The sequence below is a fragment of the Xiphias gladius genome, chromosome 7 (genome assembly GCF_016859285.1).
Source record: "Xiphias gladius isolate SHS-SW01 ecotype Sanya breed wild chromosome 7, ASM1685928v1, whole genome shotgun sequence".
Classification (NCBI taxonomy): Eukaryota; Metazoa; Chordata; class Actinopteri; order Istiophoriformes; family Xiphiidae; genus Xiphias; species Xiphias gladius.
Genome location: NC_053406.1, coordinates 6161756 through 6187436, shown reverse-complemented (window position 1 = coordinate 6187436; position 25681 = coordinate 6161756). Strand labels below are relative to the sequence as shown.

Below are 25681 nucleotides of genomic sequence, written 5' to 3'. Positions count from 1 at the left end.
GAGGGGCTAAAGTCAGGATGTCTCAGCATCTGCCGCTTCAACTTGACCGTGTTTGGCCCTGTCCCCTTATTTTATAGGAGGGCAGTACTAAATGTTTGGAGTATCCCCTTTAATTGCTAACAAAAACAAGGTGTCACAGGGTTCGTCCGATGATGAGACTCAGTGCCAAAAAAAAAAAAAAATAATAATGAGAGCAGCTTCATGGAGTTATGGAGACACGCCTTTGATGCCCTAGGATTTAACCCGGAGTGGAAGGGGCACATTGGACTGAAGGGCTCCCTTCAATCCAGTACATTCGCTTAACAACAATGGTATATAATGGGACGGTTATCTCCACATGCATAGAACGTGTCCCTGTGATGATGTTGATATGCAAAGGGGGAAACAATCACCTCTTTTGATTTTAAGATTTATTTTCATTCTTTTTCCCCACTTTGTGGCCGATGTAGGGTCAATAGTTGTGTTTGATCGATTATTCATGCTCTATGCTTATGTGTGACTAATCAAATAAGAGTTGTTCTTAAAGGTTACATTTATGCTTTGCTGCAAGTGGGAGTAATTTACTTGATGAATGTGTCTGATTGCTTACTTTCTTTCTCTTAACTCTTAACTTATTCTCGGTGTAATTCTGGGCTGTTATTTAAGAGGAGGTCGCGTCAAGAATTAAGCAAGAAAAACAAGTCATTTCATTTGTCTCCACAAGCACAGTTTAGGGTTCAGCTGAATCAGCTGGGGTCACAAATGGTTAACAGATGAGTCACACTGGTTGTATTTCTGTAGTTTTATAACAACATTGGTTCCATGTCCCAAACAACATAACTACAAAAATGCACAGAACTGTGCTACATCAACATACAACAGACTCACACAGTGACAATGAAACAAATTTACATGACCATACACAACATCATGTGCCAGAACTGTGTGTATGCATTTATAGGTCAGGGTGCTTCCAACAGCCTACCGGCGTGTAATTCATTTTAAATGCATTCCCTCTTTGTGAGGCCTTAGGCGAAAGGTAAGGCTTGAACATGAGTGCAGCATCATTATCTGGCTTCCTCTCATGACTCCACCACAGCTTATTTGCACATTTCATTTTGACATGAATAAATGACATTCTTGCATTCTAACTGGTTTTTACACCGGTGAGTGTTGGAGGCCTCCCTTGATGTATCTTGCACAGAAGAGACAAAAGACAGAGATAGGCTGCAGTTGCTAAAGGTGGTGACAGGTTCCTGTCTTTGTTTGTCCATTCATTCCTAGAAACAGGAGTCCATAAACCTCTGCCAGTCCAAGGCAGAGACTTTGTACAAGTCCATCACTCACCTGAATCACTTAAGTATTCAACCACTCTGTCCACTGTGCTTGGCCCACATGCATACAAATGCTATGTTTTGCTTACAGTAACATGACCTGGGATTTATTAGAGGTAGGCTTTGTCCCCAATGACACAAAAAGCTCTTACCTTCGATAAACAAATAAAATAAAACACACAAGAGAAAAAATAGAAAAATAGAACAATAAAAAAAGTTCTGACATGTGAGCAAGAATTAAAAAAAAAAAAGAAAATCATGAAAACAAACTAACCCAGTGAGATGGCTCTTGGTCCAGTCTGTTTTACATTCACAAGCCCTGCCCCAACACCTTCTCTGCCTTAGCACCAGAGTTGTTCCCAGTTCTCATAGTGTTTCCATCAACCTCATGGAGCCAATGTGGATCACAGTTTCTTTAATACTTCATGTTAGATGATGAGGGACCTGCATGGCTGCTGATGCACATACAGTATATCACCATTTCCTGTGTAACCCCCCGTTTCTACAAGAGGTTACTGACGCAACGTGGTCCCCTTATTTGCTACAAATGTGAAGCTGTTTTCCCACCGTACTGCAGATTTCAGTGCTCAATATTAACCTGTGTCATACCTCAATCAGACCAAGTATCTACGTCTGCAAAAGCAGTTCAAGAAGTGCTAGTTTCTATTTTTTCAATCAAGAAAAATGGATGTGTGAGGAAATGAGACAAATGAAATGTCTCTGAAAGAGGGTGCAAGTGGAGGCAATGTATTTTGCATAATGTATAAATCCCTAAACAAGAGCTGATTTGTTCAAAAATGACATTTTGTAGTAGAGCTGCACCATACTGACAAAAAAAGAATATTACTGCATACTTGTTACAAGATTCTGCAATTTACATGGATATAGATTTCTATTTATAAAAAGTAAACAAAATGTATCACTTTAAGATACAAACTGGAGGTGATAAGGAATTTCCCATCCAAAGGATCTTTTTAGTTAGAATGAAATAAACACATCAATATTTTGCTGCTTGTTGTTTTTTTATACGACAAAAATATTTCAGTAGATTCTTAATCTGTGGTGATGCCCTCTTCTTCATAGCACCCACGCTGTTTTAAGGTCTGCAGTGGCCCATAACACTTGGGGGTTATGGTGTGAAATGGACAAACTAGCACCTGTATTTAGGTACAGACTAAAGTGACTTTAAATAGCATCTAATGTTACCTGTCAACATCTGTAAACTGTTAATATGGTTACTGTCTTTTAGATGAATGGATTTGGCTTTAGCTTAAAAAAAAACAAACAAACAAACAAAATAAAAAACCTATTCAGATACATTGTCTAGTAGATAATAAATAAGATACACAGTTAAATGAACAGCTTGCACCGTGTGTGAGATTGTCATTGTTGAGGAGAGTTACAACCAGCTGTTAAGTCAAGTGCTACTGCTGCTGTGTACCTGCAAATTGCAAATACTCAGAACTGAGCAGAGTAGTGAAAAAACAACTCACCCATGATACAAAAAAATTAGGAGTCGCTGCCCTTCGACCTGGCCTATGTCATCCAATGAGCACCACAAATAGTCTACAAAGTTCCTGATGGGAAAACAGAGGGGATCCTGGGGTTTGTAGGGCTTGAATAGGACCATGTGGCAAAACAAGAAATCACAAACATAATGTCCGGCAGTATTAAAAGAGCAATGCTGAGTTTCTTGTTCATAACATTTTTAAATCGCTTAGTGACAATAATTTTGTCAAAATAACATTTTAAATCAAATGTATTTATAATTTATAATTTTTATATTTAAAAGATGTCCATTTACTATTGACTTTTTTTTTTTTTTTTGAATAATATCTTGTCATGTTGCTTTTAAAGCTCTGCCTTTGACAAAGAGGATGGGAAACAATTAAATAAAAAATATCTCTGAGGTCAACGGTCACCAACCACACAGGCTGGATAATTTTAGAGTGTATGCCTGTGTGAGCTGGCAAAAGTACTATAAGATGGTAACGCTTCCAAAAACGCTCATGAAGCACTGCTGCCCCCTGTATGGGCACATTGAGAACTGCACTCCAATAGCAGTCCTACATCCAACACACACACAGGAACACATGAACGGCATAGATCCTCATAAGTTCTGCTTGTTGTGTATATGTGTGTGTTTGTGAGGATAGTCAGGCACACAACTGTTTGTCTCACATCCACAATGTGTGTGTGTGTATGTGTGTGTGCATCATGAGGGTCCATGGCTGGTCAAGTAAAAGGGTGTCCCTTGCTGGCAGTGTCTGTGCGTTCAGGAGCCAGAGTCCGGTCGAAGCTGCAAATCCCCCGATTGGCTCTGGGTGTTCTGGCCCTCTTGGCTCAGCTCCTCGCCCAGCTCGCCCATGTCCATGTCTGGCAAGTCCTCCTCGATAGGTGCCCCTGCTGCGTCCTCGCAGTACACACACTCCTGAACATGTACACAAACCCAATATTAAATATCTTACATACAACGACTTTTTTAAAAATTAACTGAGAAAGTCCTTGTCAGAACTTACATCATAATACGGCACTGAAACTCTCCACAGAAACAAAGGATCCTAATGATAAGGATGCATGCACACTATCTTTTTGAAGAGAACCAGGTGATGGATTTTAAAAATACAACTTGTGTAATAAATAACAAAGAATACTCAGTGGGACAAAAGATCATCACTCAGTAGTTGCTATTAGAAAGAAAAAGAAAAAAAAAAAAAAAAAAAATTTTTTTTAACCAGTCCTAATACCTAAACTTGAGTATGTTTTTCAATTGTTAATGTCACTCGGCACAGAATGATAATGTATAATGTTATGCTTGTAAGTTTGGCGTTAAAACAGTCTCAACCTACATCTCAACATGTGTGCACTGAGGGTATTCAAAGAAGACTTGCTGAGGAGATCAACACAACTCTCATGAATGTACAGTAAATATAAAGCTAATACCAGCCGCTGGTTATTGCTTGCTTAGCACAAAGACTGGAAACAGAGGTAAACAGCTAGCACAGCTCTGTCGGCGGCATCTCTGGCTCACACATTCAAATGTTACATGTCATTTGTTCAAATCAGTACAAAAACGAAAGTGTAAAACTAACAAAATGTGTTTTCATGTGCCAGAGTATTTCTTCGCTGAAAGCGCTGACTTCTGGGAGTCTCTGCTGCTTGCCTGGCAACTTCAAGGTGACAACAAGACTCCAGGAAGTAACTGCGTCCAGCCAAGAAATAGTTCAAGAAACTTTCATGGGGTTTGACACTTTGGTTTCTGTACGGATTAACCAAACAAGATAGAATTAGTGAGCTGATATCTCGAATTCTATCTTGGAAAGAGCCAGTCCAGGTCTTTCCCCTTTTCCAGTCTTATGCTAAGCTAAGCTAACTGCTGGCTTCATATTAACAGACAGACATGTGAGTGATACTGATCCACTCATTTAACTCCCAGCAAAAAAGTAGCACAGTACATTTCCAAAATGTTTAACTATTCCTTTAAAAAGTCCATAAGTTGGTTTCTTGCCAGGAGCAGGTGGTGGATATATCGGTCGCTTGCCAAGAGCTTTAGCCATTGTTGCATTTACAGGACAAGAGGTTAGAATATGCCCTCTGAGCAGCGTCGCGTGTAGGACTGAGGGCAGTCTGGATGCTACACTGACTCACTATCGCAAAGTGGCATTATGAGATGGGACGGGTCATAGCTAGCTGGTTAGCGTGCTAACTTCAGTATAAGAAAATAAGTGATAGAAATAGCAGCAAAACGAGCGTTAAATTTGATGGTGCTTTCCGCCACTGGAGACAGCTCATGGTGAGTAAAGGAATGAAGTTCTAATGCAGGAACTCGCAATGTTTCGTTTCAAGTAAGTAAACACCTGTACATGCTAAGGTTGGCTATGTAGCGATAGCAAGTAGTAGTCAAAACCACTTTTAAAACTTTTATTTGTGTAAATGTCATGTTGTGGTTATGAGAGCCTTCATGTAGACTGCTTGAACACAGAACCTACCCTAATAATTTAAAATCACAGTGCTTAGGAACATACAGATTTGAAGGCAAATACAGAAACCAATACTTTAAGAATGAGGTTGTCGTCAGTTGTTGATGTTTTAACCATGCTTACATTTTATCTAGAGATCTTATTTTATCTACCTAATATTTTCAGCTTTGAACATTTTCATGCCAAATGTATCCAGGGTTTCAGCGAACTCGATGAGAAATTTGAGACTGGGTGAGAACTGTGATGGAGTTGATGTGTGCGGCCCTGACCTTCACATTGATAGCAGCAGGTAGACCACCCCTCCTCATCCAGGGGTGTTCCTCCACTAGCTCTCGTCGCTGGTCTGAGGAGAAGTGGGGCTGGCTCTTCTGCATCTGCCTCAGCCTCTCCTTGTCTTCCCGCAGAACCTTCTGAATGTCCCTGTTTGTCAGAAAACACACAAATGACTATTTAGACACATTCATTACGTGTTTAAAACACCCTTTTTTGCTTTTGTTGCCAAACAGGCCTTTGCCTGGAATTCTGTTTCCTAAAATCATACTTAAGTCCAGTCAGGGGCTCACCTGGATGGCATTTGATATGTCATCATGACCTTGTCGTCAGCATTGGCCATCAGCAGCCACAGAGGCTCCTGGAGAACGTATTTGATGAAATGCTCTCCCTTCCCTTCAGCTGAGACTTTGGCCTGTGACTGGCCACCTTCAGAGCCTCCTTTGCCCCTCGTCTTAGCTTTGGCCTTCGCCTTGGGGTCGTGTTCCAGGGAGTCAACACTGCCAAAGTATTTGCTGGTGTTGCTGCTCCCTATACACAGTTTTAGGGGGACAAGGAAACAGTCAAAAATAGAAACATGTAATTATTATAGAAAATGTTGAATGTTTATACCAACCATTCAGAAAACTAGTAATATCATGAAGTTGCATAAATACATTTTTTTTTTCAGTGGTTAGAAATGATCTTGTCAAGGCTCCATATTCCTCCACTGACCTGTTCTGCTTCCAGAAACTCCACTAGCTGAGGTACCACAGCCGTTGCAGCCAGAGCCCGATCCTGAACCTGATCCAGAGCCTGATCCTGATCCCATGGAGCCAGAGGTGGCTGATCCAGTGCCAGAGTGGGAGTCTTCCTGCTCCTGCAGAAGGATTTCCAGCAGGTCGCAGGATGAGGAGTGACCGTCACTGTGAGCCCCATCTCCTTGAGACTCCACCTGAAACACAAAGAGGAAAACCATCAGCAACACATCACTTCAGGGAACTTCACTGACGTACTGCGACAGGCTTTATGTGAAAGTATTGGTGTGTATATGAATGACTGAAACCTATACAAGACTAAATCAAAGATACTGTCACTCGGTTCACTGTGTCTCTTACCTGTTGGTGGTTTTCGCTCTTGGCTGTGCCTCCATTCTTCTCCCCGACTCCACCCGCTCCTCCTGACGCTGCTCCTGTGCCGCTGCCCTGGCCTCCAGCATAAGGCAATGTGCTGTCCTGACGTTCCACTGAGCGCTGCCCCTCCTCCATGCTCAGCAGATTGAGCTGCAGTGGAGAGCTGCACCGCGACTCAAACAGCGGTGGTGATGTTGTCGGCTCCCGTGTCCCAGAGATTGGGGTGGAGGAGCGTGATGCCGCCCCCTCTCGGGGCTCCACGGCTGGGGCTTTGGGGGGCTCCGGTGCTAGGTTGTAGGGGAAAGGCTGAGCTGGATAAGGGGCTTGAGCAACAAACTGAGACTGCACTGGAAAAGAAGGCTGGGCAGCAAAGGGCTGCTGGGTCGTGTAAGTGGTCTGAGTGGCTTGGAATGGTTGCTGGGGGTTAAAGGCTGTCTGCACAGGGAATGGGTGTTGGTTGGTGAAGGGGGGTTGTGTTTGCATGGTGTACGCTGGCTGCGGGGGCTGAAAGGGCTGCTGGGTAGTGTATGCAGGTTGCGTCTGGGTCTGCTCAAGAAAAAACACTGGACTAGGAGCAGCTCCCAGCTGCCCTATCTGCCCTATCTGCCCCAACTGTCCTATTTGTGGGAAGAGGTAATTTGGCAGCACCAGAGCCACCACCGGTGTAACAATAGGGGAGGGGAATGGAGTGGCCGTGGACGGCGGTTGAGTGCTCTGCCCCTCTCCAAAGCCTGTGGAAAGGGAGGGGTCAAGGCGGGTGGCCTGAGCTTGGGCAGCAGGTGCTTGGGGGTAAAGTGGGTATGCAGGCACCATGGCAGGGTAGGAGACGTTAAATGCTGACTGTGAGGCTTCTGACGGGGACCACGAGGTCTGGTTGAGACCCTGGAGAGGGGGCCGGGGTTTGCGGTTAGACACGGCGCTGTCTGACGAATCGGGATGCTTCATTCGTGGCTTCTTGGACTTCCTGTTGCGGTTGCCCTTCTTGGCAGTAGTCTCGGGCCTGGTGGTGCCCTGTTTGGCGACACCTCGTGGTCCAGATGATTCTGAGATGATACATGGAGAAGTCAGATGGTTGTTTGTTGACTGTTTACAGCTGTGTGTGAACTGGAGGCCACTGTTAAAGGTTAGCTTGGCTCACCAGCAAAGAGCTGGGATCTGGCTGGGATTATTTTTAAATGACAACTAATTCATTTGCAGTACATTTACTGTTAATAACATTCAAATATAGTATCATATACTGTGTTATGAGATAATAAAAGGAGTTTAAAAGTTTCTGTCTTTAAGTAAATTTTATCTTACTGGTGGCCGCACCCGTTACACCAGAAACAATGCATGTCCTCATGTGAAAATAAGTTCTAATTAACGTTAAACTACCTGAAAAAACTGCATTTCTATACTTTAAATCGTTTCAGTTATTTCAATTTTGCTGTATACTGTGGACAGTACCTTTTCATTACATCTGTATATGAGTTATAGTTATGAGTTATTAAGTCACACAGTATCTTACGTAACACTTTTCCCCCACTTAAGCATTATATAGGAGTTTTACTGGCCCCTTGTATATTTTCACTGGCCCGGCAGCCAAACAATGAAATTAACAATTTTTTTTTTTACCGCTCACAGCACTCGACATTAGACAGTCAGCTACAGTAAAAGGTGATGTTAGCTAGCGTCAGTGCTAGTTCAATACAGTCACTGAGTAGTGAGCAGCCGAAACGGAAACGTCTGTGCAGGGCATAAAACACATTGGTAGCCACGCTCAACGCAGATGGCTACATGGCTAGCTAGTGACAAGTATCTCAGTGAAGTGTCTCATAATAGGGCTAATGTGAGTCTGACATATAATGTGAAAGTAAAGGTAGTTTTAGGGGCAATTTAAAGAAGAATGAATACTCAAAACTGTCACTTCAGTACCGAGCAAAATAATGACAATAACCATTTTAACCATGTGTGGTTACTATGAGACCTTCTGTACCTTCAGCATTGGCCGGACCTCTCTGCTTGTGCAGATATTTGGAACAGTCCTTCTGGAAGCTCCTGGCGTTGCGGAGCTCTCGGCAGCGGTTGAGGAAGGCCTGCTCTTCCTTCTGGGTGTGTGCTGCCAGCACCTGTTTGGTCAGTCCCAGCCTCTTGTAGGCCTCCTTCTCCTGACTAGGTGGAGACACCATGCTGACGGGCAGAGCTGGAGGCGCTGGGCTCTCTGCCACATCCTCAATTATCTCTATAGAACGAATCAGAGCCATAAACTTCAGTCAAACAGACCTTTTTATAAAAAATGCATGAAAACACACCTAATGCTGTTCCAGGTTTGTTTCTGGGTGTGTGTGCGTCTTGGCGTCTGGTGTGCTGTGTTGTGTTCGGCTTTTTTTTTAAAAAACACAGACACAGACACTCACTCAGACTCTGCTTGAGGCTTGCTCTCTGTCTCATGGGGCTGGCTGGCTGTGCACTGTGAGGTGATAGACACCACGCTCTCAGCCTTGCTGGGCAAAGTGAGGGGTGTCAGGGGGCCACCTACCACAGCAGCAGCCCCAGATGACGGCTTCTTAAGTGCTTTCATGTTTGACAGGCCTGACTGGGCGTCTAGCATCAAAGGATCTGAATGGGTAGAGAAAGATCATCTGCTAGCCCCAAGCCAAAGATGATTACGGTCTAATTACTATCATTACATAAGGTGAACGCAAGGTAATGTAGGCAAAAACAAAAATGAACAACACAAGGGTACTGAGAAATTGGATCTAATATCCTAGATGGTGTGTGACACGTGAGTGTGCATGATGTCCACATGCCTGTGTTTGAATCCTGAGACACATGCATGCCATCCTCTAAGCCCTTCTTGCCATCATCTGAGTTGGAGGAGGTGGTGTTTGAGGAGAACTGGTACTTCCTCTTCACTGTGATGGGGATGTTACAACTCTCCAGGTACCTGGTGAACATAAATGGATTGAGTCAGAGAACGCACGTTTTTCACACGGGAGTTCTTCAAACTCATCATCTTTCAGGGTCAAAAACAGGTCTTACCTGATGACACTGTCGAGGCAGCTGATCTGCTGGTAGGAGCACACAGTCTGGTCTTTGCAGGTGAAGTCTTCCATGGTGGCTGCATTACTGTCTCTGACCTGCAGAGGAGGTGCAGAGTCCTTCACACGCACAGTTGGACTTTTCTGAGTGGCTGCTGATGGAGAGAGAGAGACAGAGAGGGATGAGAAAATGTCAGAAACACACTCAGGAAGACAGGCAAACACAGAGCTGAACACAAACAGAACTCATTTTCACTCTTTTTGTCTGATTTTTAATTCAGTTAATCATATTTGACTGCCACAAAAATAATTTTTGATTCTTATGGCACATTGAAGTACATAATGTGCATTTGTTACTATTTTGTGTTTTGTTTTATGCACATGATGCACTGAAATTTATATTTAAAAAAAAAGACACAATTAGTGGCTTTCACTCTGACTGTTTTGTTCTAAAGAATGAAATGACAGCACAGGGATCTATGAAAATTTTAAAGGATTCTGGGGTACAATGTTTTAATGCTGACTAAAAGTCAAGTTACATTTTTAAATGACTTTGTTGAAACGAGGGAAATGTGCAAGAAAAATTTTTTTTTCTATCAATATGATCAACACTTAAGCATTGTGGCTCACATGATCACAAATTCTTCAAAAATGGAATGTGATTATTTGCACTGGCAGATGACTTGTCTGTGTGTCCAGCCCTTGCGTTTACATTATGTCTGTGCATTGCCCAAGGTTAAGGAGGTCACCCATGATAGCAATAAATGTGCTCCCTGTAATGAGCTCTAAGCCAGAGTGAACACAGAATGGAACGAGTCTGATGATACTGAATTGAACTCACTGTCAGTAGTCTTCTTCTGCTCAGGTTTGGAGGGCAATGGTGAAGGCAGGCAGACCTGGGAGTCCTGGTTCTTCTGCATGTGGACCCCCTTGCAAATCTCTTGGAATGTCCTGGGAGGCTTGGCCTTACTCGTCTCCTCTGCTGTGACCCCCGGTGTCACGTTCCCGTTGCTCTCGCTGGATGAGCTAATGCTCAAAAGTTGCTCATGCGAACCATTGCTGCCATGGCTACCATAACCGCTGGAGCCCATGTTGTGGACCGGCTGAAAAAGAGAAGATCGTTACAGAAACTTAAAGATGTTTGAATGAAGATGTGTATTTAAATGGGGGTCGAGTGTGTGTGTGTGTGTGTGTGTGTGTGTACTTGGAGTAGAAGCCTGTGGATCTGTTCACTGATTTCCTGGATGTCTGAGTCCATGATCTTCCCTCCGTGGAAAGCTGGTGCTGCAAAAACATCTTCGTTCACAGGACCCCTAAAACACAGACACACACACACGTACACACCACTGTCATCTGGCATGTTTAAACTGAAATACATTCCAGCATACCACTGCTGATGCCAATAAACTCTCACTAAAAGATCGCATTGGGCATACTCACATGCGGACTTTGTGCCTGCCAATGACGAAGGAGACCTTGCGGCTCCAGGGGTTTACGAAGCTGGACCAGCTGGTGTCAATGGTGATGTACTCGCCATTTCTTGCACAGAAACGGATCGAGGAGTGGTCGAATGGCTGACCAGCATACTGCAAGACTGTTAAGAGAAGGGGTGTGCGAGGGTCAGAGAGCTGAGTGTCATAAACATCAACTTTCAAATAGTGTACATGGCAACTCAATTCTGGAATGTGGATTTAAAAAATAAAAATAAAAAAATAATTCAGCACTGACTGCCAGTCTAGTAAGAAGATCAAGTGAATGAAAGCAGTTCTTACTCTTGCGATGCACAGCCAGCATTAGGGGTCGGTCACTTGGGTGCAAATTGAGTAATACAGGGGTCCCAATCAGGTCCTGAGGCAGGTAACCCAACAGAGGAACAGCCCTGAGAAACACAGCAACAATTACTTTTTCTAACTAAGCAGGAAATTGCACAACAGCACGGGTTCACACATGACATGATACGTATACTTCTTTATGAATTATAGGGTGCTCAGCCCACTCACCTCTCATCCACATCCTGGAAAACACAGTTAGGTGTGTGTGTGGTGGTGAAGATACGTTTGTCAGGAGGGATTCTGGGTGCTGTGGAGAGAGAAGAAGAACAAATTAATTAGCCAGTTAATAAAAAAGGAAATGATTTATTTAAATACAGAGGAAACCACTTATATGGATCAAAAAGCTTTGGACAGAATCATTCGCCTATGCTGTTCATAATCACGTAGTCTGCTTACAGTGTTCATTTTGGGCCTTATCATACATGACAACATATTGCAAAAGAACTTAAAACTGTTGTAGCCTACTACAGCAGGCTGTCATATGCTCAGGCTCTCCTCTCACTTATTTGTACAAGGTTTTGGGGCTGCCACAGTGTGTAACAACAGTCCATACCTGCTCTCCCAACATGAGTTTACTGTCTGTGTGTGTGTGCTTGCTGTGAACACTTGGGTGCCATGTTATATCTTCCTCTACTCACACAGCCATGGCTTAGTGATCTAGTTTGCCCTCCAGTTCCTGCGCTGCTCGTGTTTTGGGACTTTTACAGTGCTTAATTATCGTCCCCCTGGAGTTTAAGGCTTTCAACCTGACCGTTCAGACTAGGCTTGGAGAGGGAGAGGGCCACAGTACAGTTTATGTTATTTTATCTTTATATCAGTAAATAGCCAATCTGTCTGCTTGGAATAAATATAAAAATGTCAATGTAAATATACAAATGTTAATCTGCATGAGAAATAAAGAAAAAGACAAAAGTTCAGTTATAATAATCATCATCTGCTTATAGTAATCAACTTGACCTGGACTGATGTGATCACTATAAATGGTTTACGCTGTAATTATACTTATGAGAAAGATTAATTTAATCTCTTACTAAATGAGTTCCAATGCATGCATAAAAAAAAATTGCTTGGCCATTTTTATCTACATGTTAAAATGTGTGGCACTAAGAACTTGTTGATGGGATGATTTTATAATGACTGAACTTTTAATTACTTGTAAATCAAGATTAGGTGAACCGTCACTGGCCCCTTTATCCCATGAATTACCCTAGGAGCTCAATCAGAATAGCAAAGTGTTACATAAGCACCCTAATAAAATTAAACTAGCTAATTTTAAAAGCTACTATACATCATTCTGTTTGTAAGGGGTGGATGTAAACGTCCTTTCTAGTTACTATACTCTTGCTGCAAATGCTTATCCATTTGAATTACATCAAAAATGTTTGTTTCCACCATCATTTGTTACTTAAGAGTGCTCTATAGAACTTGTCTGAATGATGCATGTTTAACAGGAATATTATTATTTATATTATTTACTAGTTTTGGGGAGATTACCAGAAGGCTCACCATCTATTCAATAACTCCAGGGGTAGTGTATCTGGATAAAACTTTGGCTTTAGTGCAGGAGAAAAGCAGTAAACAGATAAAAGAGCTAAGCACTTGAAACAAGTCCATCTTTTTCAAAAACTGTGAAGCATGTTAACAGGAAACCTTATCTAATCATTTTATATAATACACATGGAAACACTTCTGTGGGTATTGTCAATAGGTTAGTTGAATAGAGGGGGAACCACAGCCATTGTGTACTGTTTTCTATTTTCCTTTGACAATGTGTAAGTTTTTGTAGATTTCACTCGTCTTTGACCAAAAAAAAAAAAAAATCAGTGAAACAATGAAAATCTTTCTCATGTAGAGAATCTTGTTCTGTTAATTATGAACACGCCACTCTCTTCGCTGCTGAGTCTGTACCATGCATCCCTTCTTCTAAGAGTGTTTTCTCCTTCAGGATTAATTAAGTTCTTTCACATTTTACCCCATTTTTGGACAGTTCAAATATTAAGGTTAGCTTTTAATGATGTGGGATGATGTCTCTTATATTGTTCATTATGTCAGTATGCAGTAAAATGTACACTAAAAATGTGTGTGAGAGCATGTGGTGGTGGTCACAGGACTCACCTTCATATCCAGAGTGCACCCTTTCAGCCAGCAGGAGGCAGCAGAACTGTTCCTCAGCCAGCTCAGCATCCTGGACCTTCATCAGGTAAGGAGTCATACGGAAAGGATAGTACTGGAGGTCCCCTTCACGTTCCTTACCACCACTGCAACACATATGTAATAACCACACCTTTATAATACCAATTTTGAGTACTGGAGCTCTCAGAATAAAATTCACAACTTGCCAGAATTTGTACCATTCTGCATAAAAACGGCCACTTGGCTTTTGTTTTAGATATGAACTAAAGCAAAAAATGAATTTATGTTTAGCATTCTGAATAGAGTTAGCTCATTAGGTACTATTATGAATTTGACTTATTACATAATCGTGACTCATATTTAACATATTGATGAAGAGGTAAATGGATATGTATTGACTATTAATAGTCTGACACATCAACTTTTTTTGCTAGAGTAATTATGTAATCAAGGCTAATGAACTCTACTTTTAGTCTCTTATTTTTCTATTCATTTTCATGGAAAGATATTGTCCAAGTCCAAGAAAATGATGCAGAAAAATGTTGCACTTAGGATAAACTCTTGTTGTAAATGCTTTATTTTGATGCCTAAATAATATGCATAAGTTGATTTCTTGATATATCAAACCTACAGACTAACTTCTAAATCTCTATCTAAGGAATACATCATACAGAGATAACAGGGATTTTTTAAAACAACCACCTAGCCTCTAATTTTAATTTGTAGTTGTAACACCCAATCTGGCCACTAGATGGAGATACAGTTCAAAAGCACACAGCTGCTGACTTCCTCTGCTCTCAGTCAGCCTCTCTCCCGCTCACCAGCCCTGTGCTGACTCAGAGCTTGTTTGAGCAGGAAACTGTGGATCAGAAAAGCTGCTGTCACTCACCTGATGCGGCAAAAAAAGGATTTCTCCTGCATGCACTCCGTGGGAGACGACTCTGAATAAGAGACAGGGACAAGGTGGGATGAATATTTCAAGTGTTAGTCATAGATATTCAAAGCACTATTGACAGGAACTGAAAAGTTCATCACTCACAGAAAAAGGGAGGACATACAACTGCAAAAGAGGCATTGTGAGAGTTTTCTACAATTATGCAACTGTATGTGTGTGTGTGTGTGTGTGTTACATGAAGGGAATTGGTGCTTGTATGTGTGTAGGTGGTAGGGGTCGTGTTGCATGTGACCTTTGTGGGAGATGGAAATCTACTACCGATATCCAGAATGTCCAGTACCATGTTGGCCCAGTTAGTCACTTTATTTCAATGAGACTAATGTTTTAAATCTGTAACAGAATTCTAATTTTAATTTAAACAAAGAAAAAAAAAAAAAAAAATCAAAAATCAGAAAAAGAGATCAAGATTTTTTTATTCTGAGGCTAGTACCTGCTCCGGTGCACATGCTCCATGAGGGCAGCCGGTAGGGTGTGGTGAAGCTGTAGAATACACTGACGTCCTGCGGCGTTAGGAACTCCACAAACTTGGCATTGTTGAAAACTTCCCGCTTGCAGTTTAAGATGGTTGCCGCCTGGTCCGAGATGTAAACAATCTTCCCTGTGATGAGTGAGACGGCTACAGCAAATATATCCTAAAAAGAGGTAACAGTCGGATTAGTTAATTGTAATGTCCAAAACCCCAAAGATAAATCCTCCTTTAACTGCAGTTATTTGTTTTTGCATCTAAAAACAAATCTATGCTATGGCCTTAGACTTTTTAGGTGCTTCTTGGTGTTCCCTCTTTATTGTTAGGTGAAGATTAGAGGTACTTGCAGTGTTTTTGAGGGTGTATTCAGATGTAATGCGGTTGATTTCCTCAATGGTGTAGGACGATACATCAAACCCTGGTGGCTGACTGTCATTAATCATCAGCATCTGGTAGTATTCCTCATTGGCTGCAAAACAAAAGTGATCATGGATCAATGCAACCATAATTTCACGAGGTATTTGGTGAGTGAGAAAGATACTTTTCTAGGCATCATGCTTTATCTCATAACCATAGGAGATTTTTATGGTTATAGCCCAGATTGGTAAAAAAAATTACACAAAATGTTTATTTATCTAAGAAAAAGATAATAAAAAAGTTTATATGCCAATGTAACAGTCGTCAGCACATTGACATGATGTGAATACATGTGTTAGCATGGGCATGAAAAAAGGGCTAACAGAAGCGACTCTTACCTTTCACCTGTTTGACACACCGTAGCGCATATTTGAGCGTGTTGACGGTGCTGGACTTGCCCTTGCTCCTTTTTTCTGACGGCAAGTGCATCTTGAGCTCCTTCAGGGTCTTGAAGAGCTCCTTCTGAGTCTTAGCTTTGGCAGACTGTTCGCTGCTGCAGGGTGTGAAGGAGACAGATGCATGCGCGTCAAAACACCAAAAAGGTCTCAACAGCACTGTCACACTCTGAGAAGCACAGCTTTCCAGCATGCAGAGCAGAACAAGAGAGGGTGAGCTACCAGTATGCAAGGGGATGGGGCATGAGAGGATTTTTCATCTCCTGTGGGTCTGACTTCCAGAACTTTCTACTGCCGTGTGCCAGTAAAAGCCCCCACTGACAAAGTGTATGTGTACGCTTGGGTGGGCAAATTCGGAAGTGTACGAACCTGCAGCCGCTGGTTGACGGGTTGTCCTGCTCAGAGCTCACCAGACTGAAGGCATTGGAGCTGCTTGGCGGCGAGGGGCTGTGAGAGTTTGAGCTGGAACCATAAACAACATGTCATGTTATTGAAGAAGGTTTAAAGAAAGACCACAAAATGGAGAATCGTGACAGAACAGTTAGTGTGCCAAAACAACAGCTCAGACCAAACATATTAAAGTGTGTCAAGGACGTAGTGGTATAGACTGTACCCAGAAGGCCATAAACGTACCACCTGTATTCTCGGTATTAATAAGTCTATACAAATATAACACACAGCAAACAGGCGGGTCAAACATTTCTTTTCCTGGATATGAAATCTAAAAAGGAAGGGCAACAGCTCAGGACAGGGAACAAGTGATTACACCACTTAATGTAAACAACCCATTATCTCTAAATATGCCTTTCGTTATAGGGAATAATTCAACTCCAAAAGAACATTTTAAGATAAAGTTGTAAGAATTCTTCTACTCTATTATTTGGGATTATAAGGTCATAATTAGCCCTTAAAAAAGACAAGGGAAAAAAAAAAGGAAACCATGAACTGCCAATTTGGAAATGGAAAGTGAAGAAGCTTCTTAAACACTGAAAATCGCAATGGAAATTTCAGAGTGGTGATTTAACAACCAGGTCATTTTCTCCAATTTTCCCCACTTGTAAAAACTTGCTAGCTAAAAATCTCCAAGTGGTAGTTTTTGGAGTGAACCTAGGGGTTAAAAGGTTAGCATAGCCTTAAACTCTAATTGGAGCGGTAAACCACAAAGACAGTATTAGATCACCGAATACAATTCAGCCTTTGTAAAAGGAGACCAGAGGAAAGAGTGGAAGGACGATGAATACAACTGTCAGCAGATAAGAGGGCTGGTTACAGTGGTTCTTGTCTATCGATTCCATTCAGTCTGACGGTATCTAACTAACTAATTCCATCTTTTCTCCCACTCGAGATTCAAGGAGGAGACGCATGGAAAGAAAAAAAATAAAAAATAAAAAATAAAAAAATCAAACAAACATATATTAAGTAAAATAAGACATCATCTGACACAATGTTAGTTTCTGATGGCAGCTGCAAAGCTGGATCAGCTGTGACCTGACTTTAACTGCTTTGTAGTGCCCTTTGTTGCGCTGGAGTTAGTATTTTGACAGTGCATCACTTGTACAAAATACAAATAATAAGCCTTCAGACTTAGCACTGCTGGTGCTATACTGATTTAATTGATGTCCCCCCACATCATCAAGACAACATCATTGTCTTGATGTTTTCATGCTTTGCCAAAGTAAGCCATCTCTACTGGCAGCAATTAATTAATGTGCAAGTATTTGCGGCATATTTCTTATGCGTTTGATGCTTTCTGAATAAAAGTTCTGCTAATAACTAATTTTTCAAATTATCAACATTATGGATCTCTTGACAACAACATAAATTGACTCATATTGCAAATTTCACTTGAGAAATCGTCTGAATCCCATGTAATTAATCTGAAAACAGCTACACCAACCACTAACATTTAACCAGAAGTTCAACAAACCAACCAGCCCAGTCCAGTCCAGGAGTCCATATTTACTGGTCATACAGACAAACAATCTGAGTAATTTAACACTGAACTGACACTGATCTATTCTGAGCATTGATACTTTTTCTGAGGGCATCTATGATGGGACTCTCTGTAATATTGTAAGGGCTTGACCTCTCTCTGTAAAGTGCCTTGAGATAACATGTGTTATGATTTGGCGCTGTATAAATAAAACTGAATTGAATTGACTGTAATGCACATTGATACATAAGTTTAAATCCATCTGCAATATTATCTTATGGCCGGTAGATGATTTACAGGTAATAAGTTGGTAGTTTCAGTGTTTCCGACCGGTTGAGAATTTACTTATGCTGGTTCGGTGGTGCTGGTGGGTGACGCAAACAGTTTAGAGGCGGAGTGTGTAACCCACGTAAAAGGTGCTGTCCAGTATGTTTCTTGTACTGGTCTGGCTGTACTTGAGGTAAAGTGTTCACCAGGTGTCTATTTCTACTTAAGCTAACTGCCTTCAGCTTCTTTACACGCTGTGTGCAGAAATGTTGGCGTTAGACAAAAAATCTAATGAAGTTAGAGAAATAACATTGGGACCAATATTCTTGTAGGATATCAATGGAAATGGGCTTAACTACAAATAAACCTATACAAGGCTTAACTTTTAAGACGACATTTGGCCACTACATTACAATCAAGCAGCACACAGTCTGTAGCCATCAAACTGAAGCTGCTGGCTGCTGTCTTAGTTTGGAATCTCAAAATGGGCAGCAAGTTTTCCAAATTCATCAGGTGTGTGTTAAAGTCCTGAACTCATTCTGTCAGCACATTCCCATATGTAGCATTGAGAAAGTAATACATTGGCACAGTATTATTGAGCAGAGTCTGCAGAGGAAAACTCTGGCTCACTGGTGGATTTTCTGTGTAGAATTTCATTCATTAAGTACGGATGAATATGGACCTAACAGTGACATCAGAGGGGAGTGTTTAATTGTTCAAAAAACAATGTTACAGTATTTCTAACATGTTGTTCTACTTAAGATAGTATATGTAGGGTTTATGCAAAATCCTTGCGTGTTATGGTGCAATCAAGTAATTGTAATCAGTTATTTAAATATTTTAAACCAACATATTTTGTGCCATGTATATAGAATGAAAATAGCATGAAAATATGCATTCAACAACGGATTTTGTTGAAGGATGGTGCTACAATAAGGTATGATGATGCAGCACCACCAAAAATTATGTAAGACTTAAGGTCCATCCATTATCATTTTCTATTAACAGATTTAGTTTTCAGGTTATTAAATAGACCTACAATCAGACAGAATGTCACACAATAGATCTTAAATTTATTGTTTATACTTTTGATGAGGTGTTGATTCTATACTAATTTTTGAGCCTAAAGTTTGTGTCTATGTTGTACTGTACAGTTTTTTCTCCACGTCATGGATGTACAGTAACTGGAGGTGGCGAAAAATTTAGTGCTTGGTTATGTAATAGCCAATCTTCAGTAGGTACGTTCTTTTCTTCAGACAAAAGATGTAAATAACAGTCAAACAGATGCAGGGAGACATGTTCTTTATAGCCTAACATCCCTGAATCACATAAGGTGTGTCAGCAACGACTAGGCCCAAGAATATTACAACAAATTACAACTGGAATCCAGAATTCTTATCAAAATCGGGTAATAATTATCTCCAGGGAGCTAACATACTTTTATTTGAGTATCTCACACCATATGATTAATCTTGTCATGCCATGATAGAATTGACAATTTGTAGGAAGTCAGCCTGCTTAATTGATGGGCCTGAATCATGTTCATTTTTCCTACATATAGAAGTTTTTTTTTTTTTGATGGCAATAATTAGTTTCTTACTGAAACTATGCCAACAGTCATTGTCTTTTTGTAGTCTGCTTCATTTGAAATAAAAATACCCACTGCTCTTCTCAGTCTGAGACAGTCACTACAGGACTACAACGGTGACTCAGAGAAACAATTACTCATACAGGAGAAAACAGTCCTTCTGTTACATTTCGTGAACCTTACTTCAGTGACCTAGATGGTCTGCTCCCCCATGGTGTTGGGTAAATACTTCATTTACTACAAGTTGGTGCATTTAATGTGTCCTCACCTCTTGTTGCTCCCTGAAGACTCCAAGAGAGCGGAATCCTTGCCATTGCCATTAGAGCTGCCCACTGATTCATTGCCATGGGACTCATTGCCATGCGACTCGTTGCCATGGGATTCTGTTCCGCTCCCACTTGAGCCACTGCCACCCATCTCTACGTCCTCGTGCAAGGGTGGGCGTGGCCTCTTCCTGTCGTCATGCGGGGAGCCCGGCGAGGCCGGGTGCTCATGGCTGCTGTCGCTCCCCTCGGAGGCCAATCCTAACTCTGGTTCCAGTTCAACCCCGTCCCGACCACCACAACCCTCGCTGTAACTGCTGGCCATGCGGCGAAGTTGGCTAATGGAACCGCAGGGAGATCCCTCCTCTTCCTCCACTTGGAAGTCGACCCTTTCCCGGTTCCGTTTAGGCCTGTCCAGGGTTGAGTACGGGTAGTGCTTTGGATCACTGTCCTCAGACATGGGACGGGCCAAAATGCAGAAGACGGGCGATTAAGTTACTTTACACATGGCAATGCCATGAAGTGCATGGCACTGGAACTGGTAAATGAAGTTGATGCCACGGGAGGCAAGATGTAGTCTAAAGGAGGAAAATAAAACACAGGTGAAATTACTCAGACCAACCATTTACAATACAGTGCACTTTTATAGATTAAAGAAATATAATATGGTCCTAATATTATATGCAGTCAATGGTGTTTGAAAGAAATCCCCACTGATCTCCATCAAAAATACAGTGGCCATCACTTTGATCTGATCAGCCAGTGCACCTTTGGATCTCAGCGTTTTTAAAAGTCAATCATAAAGAAGAGGACACAGGACACAGATAAAACGATTTTGCAGTTGTGTGTATACACACACACACACACACACACACACACACACACACACACACACACACACACACACACACACACACACACACACACACACACACACACACACACACACACACACACACACACACACACACACACACACACACACACACACAGGCTGCTGGGATCCATCCTTCAAAAGGTTTGCACAGTAAATAGTCCATCATTTGCCCTTTCTGGCTGGATTTAAGCCCCAGACCAGTGTGATCCAGTTCAATTTTTCAAAAGAGCTCTTTCACAAGAAAGGCGAGTCTGCAGAGATGAAAACACAGCTCAGAAGACACAACACAAAAAAAAAACCTTCACCTTGCACTAACAATTATGATTAATATGGATGTTGGAAAAACAAAATGCTTTGAAATCATCTGTACTATTCAAGATGTCTCCTCTCCCTGCAGCTGATGGCTCTCGTCTCATCACAAACTAACTAATAAACAGGTAGGAGAAAATCTATCTCTGGGGAGAGAATAGCTCTGCGTCACAAATAAACTGTATTATCATTAATGCCAAGAGTGCAGAACCCACAGATACAGATGATGAGCAGATGTGTTGATGCATTGTCCATGTTCACTTTAGACTAAATCAAATAAACGTAGCCTTATGTAACACAGTGCAGTGCCCCTGATTCAACAAACAATATAAAAAAGATGTAACAGTCCCTAAAGTAACATTTATCTTGTGTCATAACATTATTTTCAGTATTTACACTAGTTACTTTAGATAATTTCTAACAACTCTGTTAGTAGAATGAGCACCAACAGTGTAAATACAGGTTGAGTTTCACAAATTATAAATAAATTATATTCTCTACAAATACAAGAGTAACAGTTTGACAACAGAACAACAGGCTATTTACACTACCAGTCATAGGTTTTAAAGGATCCCCATTTTCCAGTTTCTGTTGATATTTAATCATGGAGTCCAGTGAATAACCTTAAGTGGTACAAAGGTCAGCAGTAAACTGCCAAAGGTTTAAAAAAAAAAAAGTTAGGTCGCCAAAGACTTGAAAGTCATGTAAATTTCATGGGAAAGGCCTTTTTCAAGAATTAGGAAACTGGTTACCTCACAGCTTTTCTGCAGCAATGGAAGTAAATGAATGAATGCATCATAAGTTAATTCAAGCATCTCCGACTGGTGCCCTCTGTCTGTACAACAGCAGTGTTGGAACAGACTTTGTTACTACACCACCCTCTGATGCATTATTAGGACACTGTACTGCAGGAAGTAGGACTGTATGTTGCTATCACAATGGTGAGAAAGAGACAAGTAACAAAAGGAAGAAAGACTGGAAAAGAACTAGACTGTGGCTTCAAATGATGGAAGACCAGCAGAGTCTCCACACTTAAACCCCATGGAGCTGGTTTGGGATGAACTGGACAGAAGGTGAAAGCAAAGCAACCTTCAAGTGCAACACGTTTGTGGGAACTTAACTTCAGCACCGGTGTTGGATCAAACTTTCTGAGCAATGTTTGATTTCCGTTTTAGTAAGAACAGCACGATTGTGTTCGGCTGTTGAACGAGTCAAAATTTATATTAAATTTACTTCAACAAGAAGATTCCATGATTCGTTGTTTTTAAAATCTTGAATTGTTTATTTGCTTCATGCTCTAATTTCAGAAATACTACGACACTGAATTATGTAAACTGAATTAACATCTGGAAAAACTGCGGTGTTCTATTACTTTTGACCGGTAGTGTATGTCTGTTAAAGCCCTAATAGGAAATACTGGCAACAGGCACCGCAGCAAAATCCAAAATATATCACTGTTTTCTTGCTACCCATGATCAAGTTGCAGCTATTTATATAAGTATTCACATTCAGCAACATGTCTATTCTTCAGTCTTTAGATAAGGAGTTTTCAGAGTTTTAGGGAAAGTTGTGCATGTTCTAAAGATCTACAAAAAACCAAGCCGACTTTCCAAACACCCACACATTCACTGTCACCTTCGGAAATGACCCACTCTCCAGTTTAACTGAGCAAGGAGCCAAGTGCTTGTCGGGGACTTTCTATTGGTTGCTGCAGGTGACCAATTGGGAGAGAGGAAGGAGCAACAACAGGTTAGAATGATGTCAGCCAATCAAGGGTTAGGGTTTGACCACAAGTTATGATAATGTCAGATATAAAGACCTATTATATAATTTTGCAAAAAGAAAAGAGATCAAAACTCCAAGAATAGTATGTTTAAGTTTATGACACAGCACATTAAATCATAAAATTGATTGTTAACAATTTATCAGCAAACTATTTGTTTTTAGTCAGTTGGAAGCAGTGTTAACTGTATGCAGCAGGGTATTAAAGCCTTGAACAGCCAACAATAAATGCTACAAAATATTTAAAAACTAGGTTAAAACAGTTGCCAAATGCAAAATACATCAAACTGCAGCATAAAGAGGATTATCTTCATATTGCCATAATTTTTCACATATAAATACTGTGCTATCATGAAGATATTCAACACTTTGCGGTCCAAAACCTGCCCAAACAGTCATGACATTGGCCAAAATCACTATCAGCTCAACCAAACGTGATGGATTTCCCGGATCGATGTTTGTTTTAAACTCTAAACAGAACACTCAATATTGGCGTGAGCTTAACAGAGACCCCATCTCCTCAGAACAGCAGGCAGGCTTTTGCAGGTAATCAATGACAACTTTTCCACCAAATCTTCACAGCGCTGAGATATGTGCACACGACCATGCAACTCCCAAGACAGAGCAGAAGAATGACATAATGACAATGAACTCCAGCCTCAGCCAGAGCACTGATACACCCAACACACTAGCACAGATCTCAGGCATTATACAACGCTGCTCCAGTCACATGGATTTGGCTACAGTGCAGCACAAAGCAGTGGTAGCCCTGTTTCATAAAACCACATGCTTACTCGTATCCGACTACGCTCAAGCGCAGTCCTTGATGACATCTGAGACAGAAACGACATGAGCATAGTTGAGGATAAGCTAGAAAAATGCCGGAGACAAATATTTATACAACCCAGTTAAAACACATCAGTCAAGTGTAATTAGAAGAGGATAGGAGGGCTGCAAAGGTGCTGTATAATTTATGACTCCTAATCACTCTTTTTGAGGTCTACTCCAGCATTTCATTAAAATGACATCACAGTATCTGCCATTATACTACAAAACTTACTACATTGTCCCATTTTACTTATAGCCTAGATTCGTGGAAATGGTAAGGGCCATACTAATACAACTAAAAAAACAACTTCTACTAGAATGCCCCTAAGCCTTTCTACTGCTGGTGTGACACAATGTCTCTTCTTTGCAGCTCAAAAAACGTTGCCAAGAGTCACTCATTCTTCTTGTCCTACAGGAACATTCCCGGTTGCTCTCTGCGGGGTCATATGGAGACACCGCATTTGCCATAATCAGGGGTCAAAATCAGCTCAAGGTCTACCTGTGGTTATCTAATAAGGGGCTAGCACCAACGAGCAGATCATATTGAACATCACAGCGTTGCAAAAGTAATGTGCCTATCATGTCGACTTAATATCCACAGGTGCTTTGTGGCAGAGAGACAGTTTTCTGTGTGAGTGTGCGGACAGCAGCTTTCTACATAGGACCTCAAATAGTAAGCTAGAAATAAACCTACTTACTACATAAATGAAATCCCGTTTTTTTTTTTTTTTTTTTTTCACATAACATCCGCCCAATTACAGTTGACACAAATCCACCTAATATAATTTAATAAAACATTTTTGTAATGGGAACAAGCATCCCTTCCCCCATCTTACTCCCATTGACCTGCTATTCAAAATCCACACACACGTTGACCTGCAATCCACTGCACGGTACACTGACACAGTTATGTAAAAGTAACAATATCCTGAAAAACACGCAATAAAACAACAGCCACTTGGCCGCAGAGGAGCCATTTCACATACGACAACATTTTTCTTTCCCTACGAGTGAACAGAGAAACCGCAAAACGGCATTTTTGGTTATAAAAGTACAAAAAGTAGAGCAATCAGAATTTTTGCGCATGCGCACATTGGATTGGGTTATGCAACTTATTTTTTGAACTCGGTTTTTCATTCTAACTAAAACCAAAGGGTAAAAATTAAAGAAAACCAACCTGTGCTGCTGGAGTAAAAATCACCTGTCCGTTCGTCCTAGGTTTCAAGTAAAAGCAAAAAACCGACCAGTGAACAACACATTCAGTTAGAGCATCTAGCATTCCTCACTGGGAGCCGCTTTAGACGGTTTGACACAGTGGCCGACGGTTCCTCCCCGGCTCTCTCCGGCTCTGGCCCACTGGCGAATCGGCGAGCTCGGCGCGCGACCTCAATTCAGACTCCTCCCCCAGCATTTCCCGATTGGCTGGAAGCTACGGGTTTCCATGGAGAACGTGACGGAACTGCAGCAGTGGGAGGTCATTGGTCCAGAGCCCTGTCCGTCGCTTTATATAAACAAGTCATCCACTGCACGTGGAATACCATGTTATGTGTATCGTGCGGCGGGAGACAGGGGTAGTTACGACTACGCCGAATCCAAAACAACGTATCCAGTGATGAAATTACATAAATGCAGAAAAAAAAAAGTACGAGGGTGAAACAACCAGGAAAACGATGAACCACACTAAATATTAGAGATAAGAGCATTTGATTTCGGCTCGGCTCTGATGTAAGCAGCACACGGTTGTTGCCCATTGTAAAAAAAAAAAAACTACTAGCGAGTTAGTTGAAGTGTCCCATAATAAACACACGGGCTAAATTTAATTCGACAACCGACTGGACTTCTTTAATAAGACGTCTTTTTTTTCTCTTTTTTTTTCTTCCGGAAAGAAGAACGGATAAAATGTCTTTTGAAATTGTTATTTAATAGAGAAAAGTACATATG

At 41.3% G+C, this 25681-nt stretch overlaps 1 protein-coding gene across 1 annotated transcript; it reads right to left on the bottom strand.

Moving 5' to 3' along the window:
* Positions 1 to 3124: 3124 nt before the first annotated feature.
* LOC120791715 (period circadian protein homolog 2-like) lies at positions 3125 to 25072 on the bottom strand. Its single transcript, XM_040130313.1, is given in 22 exon segments — positions 3125 to 3744; positions 5563 to 5713; positions 5857 to 6094; positions 6278 to 6497; positions 6661 to 7718; positions 8651 to 8894; positions 9068 to 9273; positions 9465 to 9601; positions 9697 to 9850; positions 10537 to 10798; positions 10900 to 11008; positions 11136 to 11289; positions 11468 to 11574; positions 11696 to 11774; positions 13643 to 13785; positions 14550 to 14601; positions 15046 to 15247; positions 15429 to 15550; positions 15837 to 15991; positions 16263 to 16355; positions 19950 to 20522; positions 24918 to 25072. Coding segments are annotated over 21 exon segments (4497 nt in total). The 5' UTR covers positions 20405 to 20522; positions 24918 to 25072; the 3' UTR covers positions 3125 to 3588.
* Positions 25073 to 25681: the final 609 nt, after the last annotated feature.